The sequence below is a fragment of the Haliotis rufescens genome, unplaced genomic scaffold, assembly GCF_023055435.1.
Source record: "Haliotis rufescens isolate VD_foot unplaced genomic scaffold, xgHalRufe1.0.p SCAF_45, whole genome shotgun sequence".
Taxonomy (NCBI): domain Eukaryota; kingdom Metazoa; phylum Mollusca; class Gastropoda; order Lepetellida; family Haliotidae; genus Haliotis; species Haliotis rufescens.
The window spans coordinates 1,252,593-1,267,819 of NW_025964168.1; the positions used below are offsets into that span (position 1 = coordinate 1,252,593).

General features: G+C 40.0%; 1 protein-coding gene across 3 annotated transcripts in view; it reads left to right on the forward strand.

The window, feature by feature from the left end:
• The window catches only part of LOC124145860 (forkhead box protein P1-like), an 84,259-nt gene that overhangs the window by 14,513 nt on the left and 54,519 nt on the right, over window positions 1–15,227 (forward strand). Inside the window, exons 1-3 of one of the 3 annotated variants that reach the window (XM_048383186.1) lie at window positions 1,940–2,088; window positions 2,777–3,236; window positions 10,907–11,068. In XM_048383186.1, the coding sequence (XP_048239143.1) occupies window positions 2,832–3,236; window positions 10,907–11,068 (567 nt within the window). In that variant the 5' untranslated portion in view covers window positions 1,940–2,088; window positions 2,777–2,831. Of the gene's footprint in view, window positions 1–1,939; window positions 2,089–2,658; window positions 3,237–10,906; window positions 11,069–15,227 lie in introns of those variants that run through there. The other 2 variants (XM_048383187.1, XM_048383188.1) reach the window with 2 other exon arrangements.

Genomic DNA, 15,227 nt, shown 5'->3' on the forward strand with positions numbered 1-15,227 from the left:
CTACTTACATGTTTGATGTGTGTTTTAGCTTGTAATTGCCCTAGGTTTGACCATACTCTTAAAATTCTCTCAAAATGCATATTTGGCTCAGAGGGAAGTGAACTTCACCTCATATCTTTCTCATTATGATGACATTATGTTTTGTTCAAATCATTAGAGTTCAGTATTTATACAGAAAATATTTCAATATCAAAGCAGACTTTTATTATGTGTCTGTCTGTTGACATGTTAAACTGTTGACTAAATACTCAAGTGAGCTTCAATGCCATGGCTCTATCATGTCTATTTGTTATGTGACAGGCCTTCAGTGTCCACAATATAATTTTTGTCAATACCTCTTTCAACTTTTTACAAAAAAGATACATCTGGTGACAGCTGTTCTGATTCAGTGACTTCAATATATAACTTACATATGTTGCACCAGTGATCGAAACTAACTGTTTCGATCCACTTTACCTTATTAAGATTACATAAAGCAAAACCCCTAAAAAGGGCAAATTTCTACTAGTCCTTATGATACCTTAACTATTAGGCAGTTTGGCAAGGACTACAGGACTAGTGCCATTTTCTAATGCTGGTCACATGGTAACTTTAGCAGAGGGAAATACTTGGTAGATCTGTAGATCAGTGCTTGTTAAAACTTTAAGAAGTCTTTGATAAAAGGGCAGGACCTCTCTCTCTCTTTTTTAGCCGTGTCTTGACCTGCCCAAGTGAAAGGAAAATTAAGAAAAGGTTTGCCCTGTAATTGTTTAGCCTCAGTCTTTGTTTGAGACTTGCTTGTATCTTTTCACTGCAGCCTATATTTTCTCCCTGCTCATTGCCGAGGAGTAAGGTTTGGTGATTTTGTGGAATTATTTCTTCCATATGGGTTGAAACATCAATGGGATGGCTTGTTCATTTGCATTTCAAGTTATTTATTAGAAATAAGTTGGCTAAACATGACCACCATGTGGCAATTGAAGTCATTCAATGATGTTCTGCAATCTTTGAACAAAAATGAAGGTAATGAAGCCGACTGGCCATATGAAGCCAAGCATTATGAATTGTTTGATAGGCATTTCTTAGAAATTGACTGGTGACAAAGTAGACAAAGGTTTATGGATAACATCTTCCTCATTATACTGTTATAGCAACGTTACAGTATAGATCCTTATACTGTTGTCATGCAAGCATTATGAAGTGTCCCAGTAAGTAATGGAAAATATTAAGTTATCCTGTCTACAATGGTCTATGTGCCTTGTACATCTTTCTGTCTTGTAGCTTGTGTTTTGTCTGTAGTATAAGTAATACAATGTGTTAAGACCCACATTTGTTTATGCTATAGTATAATAATATTCACCCTTAGTCTCAGAAAATTTCTGAAAGTTATCTGTCTGTGACCTCAATATAAACCAATCTGATCAAGATGTACAACCAGTATTATTAAGTAATAAGTTAGGTATTTTGCTAAGGCATTTAACGGAGAAACCAGGTCTTAATACTAATAGAGCAACTTTTGTTTGAGGATAACAATGTATGCTCCAAACTATCACATGGGAAGCAGTTCTGTGCAACATTGAATCAACTCCGGCAATATTGTATCTGTATAGAAATGCTAAAAACCAGTGATGGTGGAACCCAATAATCAATAGGAGTAAATGAAGTAAACAAACGAACCCCCTTGCCCGTGTGGCCGTAATGAAATCTATATCGCCATATGATTACAGATCATGCTTGGGTCGTGCAGAGCAATCCCTCAGTCAACTGGTGTGCAGGCAAGCAGTCAGCGGGCTGGCATTCACACAAACTTGACCCACTACGACCATTCGCTATGCTCGCATAATGAGTTCTTACATGTGGCTACGACTGATATCACATGGTATGACGATAAGACTCGTAATGTCCAGGGATACTGGTCCTTTACTGGAGTTCAGCTTGTGAGATTTTAGTGTGTTTCCAGTGTGTTGTTGGGAGGCCTGTAGCCGGGATGTTCTACTGCTAACTTTTGTCACTGGTTTCTTTATTTAAAGGCACTCATGAGATGGATATCTGATTTCAAGGGAATACATGATTAACACTCTAGGTTGAGGAGGTTCAGGTCTCTGCAAGGTAGTTGCTTGGTTTTGAATTGTTGTAGTATATATCATGAAATAGTATTTTTGAAAATGTGATGTCTTCATTTGTTAGTTTTTAAGATTTTGCAAATCTGGTCTGCCATGTAGGTAATCCTGGAAAGCTGGGATGCAATAAGTTCTTTTTCTGATAATCCATGAACAAATTAGAAATCTCCATTTGTGTGTTTTATGATAGGGATTGTTTCACACTGACATGTGATTGGCTGACTTTTTTTCTCCATATGTGGTAACAACTGTCAGTTTTATGACACCTGGTAAAGTGTGTCAGTAAGGTAGGCATTGTAGAGGTTTATTTCCAATGTTAGTATTTCAGAATATTTAACCAGTTGATTGCAGAAGATTTTCTTAATGTGATCATGTTGTGGGAGATTCTACCTTGAGTGTATGTTACGTCTGTTATTAGGGCTAGGCTAGGATTTTTGCTGAATTATTTTAATCTTTCTGTCTTGATCATACTACACACAGCATTGATTATTTATTTGATCATGTTTATGTTTGGAATACTTTCAAGTTTAAAATTTAGTTATTTGTTTATGCAGTGTCTGTGTATTTGACTTGGCATGTTTATGACTGAGAGGTGTAGGTTTTCATAGCAGCTTGGAAAAATATTTTATGCTCAATTTTCAGTTATTTGAAAAAGATTGACTTGTTTTTGGTTTCAGTCTATAAGACTTTCCTGAACTTAACAATCTTGATCTTGCTGGTATCACTGCCGACATGCTTGAGATGCGGGTGGAGCTCGGTTACCGTGACAATAATTTTTTGAAACCAGCCCACTTTCCAACTGGTATTACACCACCTCCACTATTACATGCTTCATCTCTTGAACTGTTCTCACCCCCGGTGCTGTCCCCACCCCCCACAAAGCAGCCACGCCTAACTGCCCCGGGGGGTAGCTACCTGTCGCAGGGCTGTTGTCGAGAACCAGGTCTGATGATTCCACTTTATCATTGTAACCAAAGTGAGGCTTCAGCCGGGATGTTGAAAAACAATGACAGTGTAGTGACTGCTTTTGCAAGTTCGGCAAGGCGTTCAGTATCAGAGGAGCACCTGTTCTTTCGTGAAAAGTGTAACCGCACAAGTCACAGTAATGCATGGTGTCGCTCCAGTTCCTCCTTACAGGTGGGTGAATATTCTCTTTTATTTGTTTATGAAAAAGATCATTTGTTTCGCTCTACTGACTGTAGTCAGATTATCACATTTATCCTTGAAGTATATTGCCATGACAGTTGGTTCACCCTCGTGCTACTGTTGTACAATGCCGAGGGGAGTGGGTGCACCAGGCTCTGTGCTTCCTTTTTCATAACTATGTGTTGTGATGTCCGGTCATTTAACATGTTTAACTGTGAAATGGTTGACTGAAGCGCACAACCCACTTTGCCCATCATGTTCATCATTTGCATCCCAATTTGGAAACTAAGATGGATGTCTTATATTGATATGACACTCTAAGCACAAGGTCTCATGTGTGATTACAGCACATCTGATACAAAGAGAATACAGTTTTATAATTCCTCTCACAGTATGGTGAATATATGTTTTATATAATGTAGCCTTATAAATGAATATATATGTAGATATATTTCTATCCCAACTGATGTTGTCTATTTGGAATTTTGATTTGCTCCTGAAAACTGATTATAGATGAGAACCTTCCATGTCAGGAATATGAAGTTGGGGTTAAATGTGATATGTTCGTAAGATAAATAAAATACATCGTAGGATTTATGTCAGCCTGAAATCTGCCTGTTATGATATGTATCTTTTGAGTAGGCACCACAACAATGCAAAGTGTTTGTTTTATAAAACCAAATAAGAAGACAATTCAGAAAAAATCCCCCCTTTTACATATTTACAATACAGGCATAGATGTGATAAATTCAATCGTCTCTTAGTCACAGTCTCTAGTTGTCTTCAGGGCCAGTCTTGTGCACCTGTGTTGCCCTTTACTGTGGTCAAGCTGAGCATGAATGTTAAAGGGCTCCTAGTCATTGTGTAAAGTTGAAGATTTGGGTGTCCCTAGATTAAAATACTATGGTGGCAGAGAATTGTTTGTCTTCAACATTAGTCATAATTTCAAACACAGCTGAAGCTCATGCACGAAGTGCTATAATTGTCAGTATTCATCATCGGTCCTGGAAATGCACCAAGGACCAAACTTAAAGCGTCGTGTAGCCCTGCTTTTACAAACAAGGAGGCAGCGCAGGGTAGTATCGTGGTTAAACATGTTAAAGCGTTCACTTGTAATGCCAAAGACCAAGATTCGACCCACAGAATGGGTGCACTGTGTGAAACCCATTTTCTGTTCCCCTCCATGATGTTGGTGAATAATTTCAAAGCGGAATAAAAACATAAAAACACCAGAAAATGTTCGGCATCTTGTTCAAGATGTTTGAAAAATAGTTTCAAAATGTACAGCTTTCATATACTGAAGACACCGATCTTCCCAAAAATTGGTGGAATTGATGACAAATTGTGAAATAGCGTGAATGCTCATCGCAAAGGGGTCATCAGTGTGAAGCGTGCAGGAAACATGGAAATGTGTTTCCTGCTTGAATACCAAATGTTCCAGAAACTAGGGGCAGATCCCGACTTGTGGTTGAATGGGGTTCAGACTAGAGGTAGACTTGGGGTTCAGACAAGAGGCAAACCCGGTGTTCAGACAAGTGGTACACATGGGGTTCAGACTAGAGGTAGACCTCGGGTTCAGACAAGTGGTACACATGGGGTTCAGACTAGAGGTAGACCCAGGGTTCAGACTGGAGGTAGATCCAGTGTTCAGATTAAAGGTAAACCCAGTGTTCAGACTAAAGGTAAACCCAGTGTTCAGACTAAAGGTAGACCCAGGGTTCAGACTGGAGGTAGACCCAGTGTTCAGACTGGAGGTAGACCCAGGGTTTAAACTAGAGGTAGACCCAGGGTTCAGACTAGATGTAGACCCAGGGTTCAAACTGGATGTAGACCCAGTGTTCAGACTGGAGGTAGACCCAGGATTCGGAATAGAGGTTGACCAAGAGTTCAGACTGGAGGTAGACCCAGTGTTCAGACTGGAGGTAGACCCAGGGTTCAGACTGGAGGTAGACCCAGGGTTCAGACTGGAGGTAGACCCAGGATTCAGACTGGAGGTAGACCCAGGGTTCAGACTAGATGTAGACCTAGTGTTCAGACTGGAGGTAGACCCAGGGTTCAGACTAGATGTAGACCTAGTGTTCAGACTTGAGGTAGACCCAGGGTTCAGACTAGAGGTAGACCCAGTGTTCAGACTGGAGGTAGACCCAGGATTCAGACTGGAGGTAGACCCAGGGTTCAGACTGGAGGTAGACCCAGGATACAGACTGGAGGTAGACCCAGGGTTCAGACTGGAGGTAGACCCAGGGTTCAGACTGGAGGTAGACCCAGGGTTCTGACTGGAGGTAGACCCAGTGTTCAGACTGGAGGTAGACTATGGGAGGGATTATGTCCTTGTCTTGAATGGGAAGAGGGTTGCATATTCCTTAGCATGTGTGTGTATCTTAGCGTCAATCTGTCTTTGTGTTTTCTGTATTGTTGTCAGGTCAGAGGGAGGTGTTTCAGCAATGAATCAAATGTCAAAGAGGAAGTCACATGGATAGACAAGACATTTACAAAGCATGTTGCACTTACGGCCACCATTACTGTCACATTATGCCCAGAGGTAGACATAAAACCCTTGGCATAAATTAATCACATGAGCTGACATACATTGCAAGGCCCTTATTTGCCTTGCAGAGTTCAATTGGGAAAAACTTTTTCAAACAAATATTAAAATAATCTTTATGAGATATTGTCATTGTGGCTCTCAGGGTGCAATTAACAATATATTGAATAAAAAGAATCATTTATGTGATTCTTGAGGGATGAAACCAATTTTCTTTTCCATAAGTAATTTGTCTAAAATATGACCATGATATTTAATCATATGTAGAATGAATGCCTCCCAAATCATGTGTGGGTGTGCCATTATATACTCTACGGACTCTCTTCAAAAACATGAAAGATAAGACTTCAGCCTTTTATTTTATCTATATTTTTATTATCTAATTATATGGGGGAAAAACAGTTTCTGTTATATGTGTTGTATGTTAACATGTTATTTTCACATTTAGGGGCGGTTGGGTAGCCTAGTGGTTAAAGCGTTCGGTCGCCACGCTGAAGACCCGGGTTCGATTCCCGACATGGGTACAATGTGTGAAGCCCATTTCTGGTGTCCCCCGCAGTGATATTGCTGGAATATTGCTAAAAGCGGCGTAAAACCATACTCACTCACTTACTATTTTCACATTTAAAAGGGACCTGTGAAGAACCTGGGTAGAAGGGTCTTCAGCAACCCATGCTTGCCGTAAAAGACAACAATTTTTGTCGTAAGAGGCGACTAACGGGATCGGGTGGTCAGGCTCGCTGACTTGGTTGATCGTTGATACGTCATGGTAACCCAATTGCACGGATTGATGCTCATGATGTTAATCACTGGATTGACACATAGCTGGAATATTGCTGAGTACAGTGTTAAACAACAAACAAACACATTTAAATACAAATGTCTTCAGTTGAAACAAGTGTTGTTTCAGTTCTGTAATGGACAGTGAAGACTAGATGGTGTTTACATATGTATGTAGGAACAAAATATTGGCTCAAACTAGTAGTGACTATTTGACAAGCAAAATTTAAAAAATGGGAGTTGCATTAAAAATATTTAATGGTACATGCTTAATAACTACATTGAGTAGGTCCAGATTAGAATTCTTGGTTAGAATTTGTCATCGTTAGAGGAGACTAGATTGTTTGCCGTGGTCAGGCTTGGAAATGTGCTTGTTCTGCATGTCATCATACTCTGCCGGTGCAAGACGCTGGTCATTACACCAGTCTCTGGTTTGATAGGCAGCGACTCGATTAATTACAGGACGCTGGGTTTAGTGGGAATTTGACTGCGTAGAAATACAAACAAACAAAAAACATCAGCTGATGAAAGCATTCATAAAATGTTTTCTAGGATGCTCATCAAAGACTAGTTTATACACGTCATTGAAACAGGTCAGCTGCGACATACTTTATTATTACCGTGTATCAAAATAATACAACCTGTTGATTAGAAATCTGTGTTAACCAACTTGTACCTTGTGGGCCACAAACGTGATGCACCTAGCCTTAACGCGAAAACGCGAAAAAGCGAAAAACGCAAAACCACGGGCCAAGGCTTGCTCCCCTCTTGTCTTAAACGATTCGTCCAACCTCTGCACGTTACACGTTTTGGGTCCTTATGAGAATAACAACCAGTGAAAACAATGGTCATAATGCTCCCTAGTTGTATAATTTATAGATAACTCCTTGAAATTTTGTTTTTCAAACATTTATTATACATTGGCGCTTACGAGAACTGTTCTTCGTATGTCACTAATATTAAGTCAGCTTGTGAGTTGACGCAACAAAGTTCCATGGATAGCCTTCTGCAGGTTGTATGTTCAACATGTAACCGTCATGATTCATCAATCGTTGTCAGCTGCACTGAGGGTTGAGTTGACAGGTCTATGTGTCATGTGAGGCCTGAAGACGTTAGGTTGTTGACATGGCAATATTATTTGTCATATGTTGTGTATTTGTGGAACTGTTACAGTCATAATTTGTAAACCTGTCACCCAGGTAAGCATCTGTCAAGGATGAGATACAGAGAAATGTTAGGGTGACGAAACTTCAAAGGGAGTAGAGATTCTCCAGTTCAAATCACTCAGTACATACAAATTGTCACTTGGCTAAGTAGAATGACATGGTTTAATCAGAGAAAGTTCAGTAAGTTTAGTCCAATTCATTCAGACCACAATTGACATTATTGTCTGATATAGGTGGTAAAAGGAACACCAGGGTTCATAACGGTGGCATGTATTTAATCATACATGACTTCCCCATGTCATATTGGTTTGTTGTTATTCATGTGTAGTCACAATGATCAATGGGATGTTTGAATTACAAGAATACATCGCACAAGGGAGTTGAATGAATGTAAATATTAAGTTGAGATGAGTTTTGGATGGGCCCCTGATGCAAGTTTCGACTATGAAAATTGATACACTTAACTTTTCATATATAGTTTAAGTTTAGTTTTGACCATCCAAGAAATTGAACTCCTCAATCGAGCGGACGTTAAACCTATAATAACTGATTTGACCTCTCAAATTTAAAAAAAAAAAATACATTTATTTTAAAAATGTTAAACATATATACCGTTTTTTAACTTTTGTAAAGTTATTGTTAAGATAATAATGCCCCCGTGATATTGCTGGAATATTGCTAAAAGCGGCATAAAACCATACTCACTCACTCAGATAATAATCACCGGACAAAAAAATTGGTTGAAAGCTATCTGATCAGATCTGCAAATTAAAATGTATGTCTTTTAATAAGATCACTTCAGGGGTATTAATGTGGACATATGTCAGTCAGCAAGGTATGTGGCACCTTTCTCCACAAACCTTTCTCAATATTTGATTTCTTCTTGTAAACTACATGCCAGGATTTCCTGGCTCTGATACCGCTGGAATAACACAAAAACGGTAAAAACCCATTCTCTCATTCAAACTTACTAAGTGGCACACATGAAGATTTGGGTTAGAATTGGTCTTCAGCAAGCCATGCTGGTCATATCGAGAGGTCAAGCTCGTTTTTTTTTATTGAACCGTATCAACATACACCTATTGCGTAGATGGATGCTCATGTTGTCAATCAGTGGATTGTCTGGTTCCAGGCTTGTTTATTTACAGACAGCCATCATATAGTTGGAATATTGCTGAGTGCAGCGTTAAACAAACGACAAACATTTATTTTTTTACACCAGGTGAGCTACAGAGCCAAAGGCTTAAACTGTCTGCAAATTTAGCTCTAGTCTGAAGCCAGAGTCTAGTATATGTCCTGTTCGGTATAATAAGCTCAGCTAATAATGGTCCACAATAACACTAAATTCTACTAAAAATAAAAACTCAAGATCTTTTTCCATACATTGTACTGAAGGATATGGCACTGGTGGACGTTGCCCTGAATAATTTGTTCATTGTCATACATATACATTCTGTAGGCACATAAAAGTGATCTTATACATTTCAGCCTGAGGCATATGAAGTATTATTAAACCCGGACATGTTGGTTAAAAATTGTATTTATGTTGATGTAAACTGAAATGCTTTTGAAATGAAAATATTGAGAGTTACTGATAATGAAGAATCTGCATATGTCAGAACGCTGATGCATTGTGGTCTTGGCTCAGCTTCCATCAACGGTCATGTGACTTGTGTCATTGTTGTCTTCCACATATGACCACCTTTTGCAACGGGGATGCAGATAGCCCAATCATATGAGCCACCGCTATTTGCTGTACAGTTTTACCTTCTTGGGCATGTCAGTGAAAGAAAAACCCACACAACTCACATTAATAACATCATCATTCACTGTTATCATGAAGTGCAACTGCAAGGGAACTGAAAGCACTTAGTTGAAGATTTCATCAGATGTCATGTAGATTTCAGATATGGGGTTAGTTGCAGCCATGTTGAAAACATGATTTTTTGTCTTTTTCCCAATGGTCTGTTTGGGAATCTGCACTGGAATGCTTGTGCGATTTTATATTGCATATTGCAGTGTATCGAGATTATCAAGTGAGCTACAGACGCTTGACCCCCCGATTCTGGCGCCATCTGAGACTGGCCTGAGACTTAACATGATCAATAATGGACATGCTAGAACATCTGAATTAACAGTACTTTGACCTGGGGAAATGTATTGACAACTTTTGGGGTCTCTTGGCCCCTCAAATATAGGGAAGAAACACAAACTCCTGATATGGAATGACATTATTAATAACATCTTCAGTGGAATTGATTTTGTAAGACATTCATGTCATGATTAATTGCCACTATTTCTATGTACCTTGATCTTTCAAATGTTTTGGCTTTCTCATATCATTTCAATTTTTGTGGTAGCCATGTATAAGAGTATTTAACACCAACATTCTAAAGGCCTCATTAGGAAAGAAAATTTCTTAAATCACACCCACTCTATCAAACCCACCCCGACCCGCCCAGTCAACCAGTTTTTTAAGCTGTTCATAAGTTAATGATTGAATACTTTAAGCTGGTTTTCTTGATGCATTGCTTTACTGAGTAAATGTACATAACAAATGTCTTTCTTTTTTCCCCCTCTCAGTATTTAATCCTGAAATCATTTTGATGCAGTATGATTCATTGTCTCTTGACATTTTGTATATGTCTTACACTGCAAATCCTTTCTTTCATGTTCGGTTTGGTTCACTTCTCTCTTGGAACTAAACATAAAAGATATGAAGAATGCAAGGTTTTAATATTTCACACACGTACAAACTGAGATGACAGATAAGTCTCTATTGTTTAGAGCTCAGAAACATTCAGAGGAATGAAATATTAATTAGTTACATTTTTAGGCAGGTTGAACTTCAGTACGGTTGCTTGTGAGATAAAAAGCAAATGAGGCTAGGATAAATAGGTCTTACATTTTGGATGGTGGCCTGTGATAGGAGTTGAATTTAAAAACGTAATTCTAAATTGGTCTTTGATACAGTGTTGAAAAGATATTGTTAAACTGTTTAAACAGAAGTCACACTTGGTATAAGAAATTAAATTGAGAATTGAAGAATTTTCAAATTAAATTTGCTTCCAGAAAATTGTCAATATTGTTTGGGTGATCGGTTGCCATTCTGTTTTGATGGAAATGTAAGTTCTAGAGATGTAATGGTGATTATTGTTGACTGCTTCTAGGAACATGGCATGATGGAAGAAGAGGTGCACCAGGACGCAGCCATCAACCTGTCCACCGGACGAGATACTGTTCGAGACGTTGCAAGAGACGCTGCCACTGTTGGGGCAGCAATTCTCAATGGAGATGTCAGGAATGGTGACCTGCATCAGGAATCACTCCAGGTAACAGTTGCATCAATCACAATAGTGTGTGTTGGAAGGGTGGGTGTGTGTTGGAGGGTGAGTGTGCGTTGGTGGGGTGAGTGTGTGTTGGTGGGGTGAGTGTGTGTTGGTGGGGTGAGTGTGTGTTGGGAGGGTGAGTGTGTTGGAGGGTGGGTGTGTGTGTGTTGGTGGGGTGAGTGTGTTGGAGGGTGAGTGTGTGTTGGAAGGGTGGGTGTGTGTTGGTGAGTGTGTGTTGGTGGGGTGAGTGTGTGTTGGAGGGTGAGTGTGTGTTGGTGGGGTGAGTGTGTGTTGGAAGGGTGGGTGTGTGTTGGTGGGGTGAGTGTGTGTTGGAGGGTGAGTGTGTGTTGGTGGGGTGAGTGTGTGTTGGAGGGTGAGTGTGTGTTGGTGGGGTGAGTGTGTGTTGGAAGGGTGAGTGTGTGTTGGAAGGGTGAGTGTGTGTTGGAGGGTCAGTGTGTGTTGGTGGGGTGAGTGTGTGTTGGAAGGGTGAGTGTGTGTTGGAAGGGTGAGTGTGTGTTGGAAGGGTGGGTGTGTGTTGGTGGGGTGAGTGTGTGTTGGTGGGGTGAGTGTGTGTTGGAGGGGTGAGTGTGTGTTGGTGGGTGTGTGTGTGTTGGAGGGGTGAGTGTGTGTTGGTGGGTGTGTGTGTGTTGGTGGGGTGAGTGTGTGTTGGTGGGGTGAGTGTGTGTTGGTGGGGTAAGTGTGTGTTGGTGGGGTGAGTGTGTGTTGGTGGGGTGTGTGTGTGTTGGAGGGTGAGTGTGTGTTGGTGGGGTGAGTGTGTGTTGGAGGGTGAGTGTGTGTTGGTGGGGTGAGTGTGTGTTGGAGGGATGAGTGTGTGTTGGAGGGATGAGTGTGTGTTGGAGGGATGAGTGTGTGTTGGTGGGGTGTGTGTGTGTTGGAGGGGTGAGTGTGGTGGAGGGATGAGTGTGTGTTGAGAAGGGGAAGGTGTGTAACAGTGTGAGTATGTGTACACTGTTGCCATGGAAATATATATGTCATTCAAGCTTCATTGTCTGTGTTACTCCTGTTCCTACAGACATGGTTCTGAAGATCATTGTGCAGTGATACAGAGTTGAGTGTCATTCCATGTTAGTAACTGAAATGTACACGTGCGCTTTAGTGCATCCACTAATCACCTCCCTTGCTTTGATTTTTTGGAGCCTTTACTTCAGTGGTAATGCCATACATTTTAGTTTCTGGAAGTGAAAATAACAATGTTATGACATGATGGTTGGAGAAGGGGGCTAGGGGAAGGCTGACTTTGTTTTCTGGTTGTTGTTTACAGATGTTGCCGTGAATATATTAAAGGTCTGATTTCCGTCACTTGATACTGTGACATTAAACTAGTTCAGAATTCTTTTTATAGTCAGTTTTATTACCACCATGACATCTGGGGTTGAATTGGTCTTCAGCAATCCATGCTTCCATATAACTGGAATATGCTGAGTGTGGTGTTAGTCCGCAAACAAATATTTGTTGTGGTAACCTACTCCAGTCAGTCCCCATTAGCTTTTGTTTGTCATCGGGCCTACCACAGTGTGAATCAGGTTGCCAAGGCCTGTGTCATCGGGCCTACCACAGTGTGGATCATGTTGGCAAGGCCTGTGTCATCGGGCCTACCACAGTGTGGATCAGATTGGCAAGGCCTGTGTCATCGGCCCCTGACAGCAGGGCATGTTGATCATGCTGTCAACCACTTGTTGGCCTAGAGTACACAATCTACAGAACATCAAGATACGGCTGAAATGTTGCTGACTGCAGTGTTACATCAAACAAACAAACAAACAAAACAGGTCAGCTGTTAAATTTTGTTATGCCTCTATAATGAATCTTGGAATCCATACCACATGACTGTCACTGACCTCGAATATTGATTCGTCACATGATCAGTATTGACCTGTCACATGATGAATATTGACTCATCTGCTAGAAAACAAGATGGGTCTGGTACTACCATATCACTTTTGGTAGCTAAGTTACTGTAATGAAACGGGATGGTTTATAAACTTGAAAGTGAATTTTGGTGTAACAAAATGAATGATTATTCTTGACTAGGTAAATATGCGAAAACTATTACATGTGTAATGTAAGTGTTTGAAACTTACTTGTACATTTTGCCGTGCCAAAACCCTTTGAGCCAACTGTCCCGAACTTGTCTATTGGCAACATCTTCAATAGCTTTTAATGTTAATATGTGGGCTTTTATTATGTTAGTACCAGACTGATATTTTGCCGGACATGGTCTTCAGGCCAGTGGGTGATGTCACTGACTGTGCCATCAGATGTTGGACTCAAGTGTCGGGGATCAAAACATACTGAAATATCATTATAGGACCTTCATAGCTATTTATGCACAACAGTTTTATGTGTTAGTTTCGTCTGTTACAGTCTGTCGGCTGCTATTTTTTCAGGACATTTTCCAATCTGTATCTGGTTAAAAGTGCAGTCTTTATATTGCTTTTCTGTCAAGTAAAATTGAAAATCTGCGATTTTTGTGTGCCTCTTTATGTCATTAATTGCCATGTGATGAAGTAACGAACAAATATTAAACACAATTATTCAGAAAGTTTCAACTTGGTGATGTTATGGGTACTGGCATTTTCATGAATATCACATGATTGGGGGCTGCAGAGGGACTTTTTTCCTTGTGGATGGACAAAGTGTTTGTTTCATCATGTACTAGCGGTCTGCCTTGTGATCGATCGAATGCTTCGAGGGCTCGTGGCAAAATTTTGTTTCCCTTTTTGCCAAAGCAGTGTATGTTTGTTCTTTGAGTTCTCATTATCAGTGGCTTGGCACATGTTTACACAAGATCAGAGCGGCAAGACCCAGCGAACTCGGAACATCTCAATACACAAACTAGAGAAAGTAACAAGCTAGGTCCAGTGAGGTGGTGGTAGTTACATTCACGCAGTGGGCAACTGTAGCCACCTCCAGCAGGCTGTGGAGCTGTAAAACCAAATCGGGGGGGCCAAAGTCAACTCCTGGCTATTTACTAAGGAACACTGTGTAAACGCACTTTCTTCTGACTCAGCCTTCGTCAAAAGATGTCCATTCTGCAACTTGGACGATTTTTATATTTGTTGATAATCGAAGATGCTGACTTTTAGACATGTGGTGATATTTTCTTCATCAGGACATTGTTTTTGTGTTGGTGCAGCCGCCTCCTCCTCAGTGGGTAGGAATTTGTGTTTCTCCTATCGGTGGATACGAGCTGATAATCACTAGGAATGTGGTATCATGTTGTTCTATTGATTTGTATTGATGGTAATGAATGTTCCTCTTGTCTCCCTTGACCATGTGATACGAGATAATGAGGTCATATGATAATGTTACTATGTTATAAATGCCATAGTTGTCAGTACGCTGTGCTTGTTCCACAACATGTTTTGAAGGCTCTTGTGTTGTTTAAATGTAACAGTTGTTCTTTAGCCTTATTTTTCTTTACTTGTTTCCAGCTTTCATTAATTATTCACATTAAGGTATACATTTTCATTTCCTTTGTGTATATCTAAACCAGATGTAAGATGTTGTGTCATTAATAGTTTTTGTTTTTCCCATATTTGTGTTTATTCAGTGATAATTTATGCAGCAAAAAAGTAAATATTTTGCTCTGTGCATTGTAGAGTGGTGGTTAAGAATAATTATTATCAGCAAATCAACAACTTTCTTTTTGACAAAAGATGGAAATGATGCACTAAATTGAAAAACCCAATTTTCTCAGTTCTTATACTACGGTAATGTCTTTTTTTGGCGTTTATAATGTGCACCCCCTTCTATACAGCTGTGGGAAAAAAGTGTGCACTATACTCAAGAAAATATGGTAATCAGTTTTGGGGAAGTTTTATAAATTTGAGTTGATCGGACGTTTTGTATTTTCAATTATGGAAAATTGTAGTTGTTTGATGGTTGGGTCAGTGCGGTAGATGCATAGTAACAGTGTTAGCTCACCTTCACATCTTCAAAGGTTTGCTTCCTGATATGGGTGCAGTGTGTGAAGCCAATGCTAGTGGTCACAGCGATGGCATTGTGGGAATTATTGCTTAGTGTGGCGTTAACACTTCCCACTGTAATGTCAGATAAATCATCAGGAGTTATACCACAGCTGATAAACACAGCATGTGCTATGTGAGAACTCATTCTGTTTATGCCATGAGGGATTGAA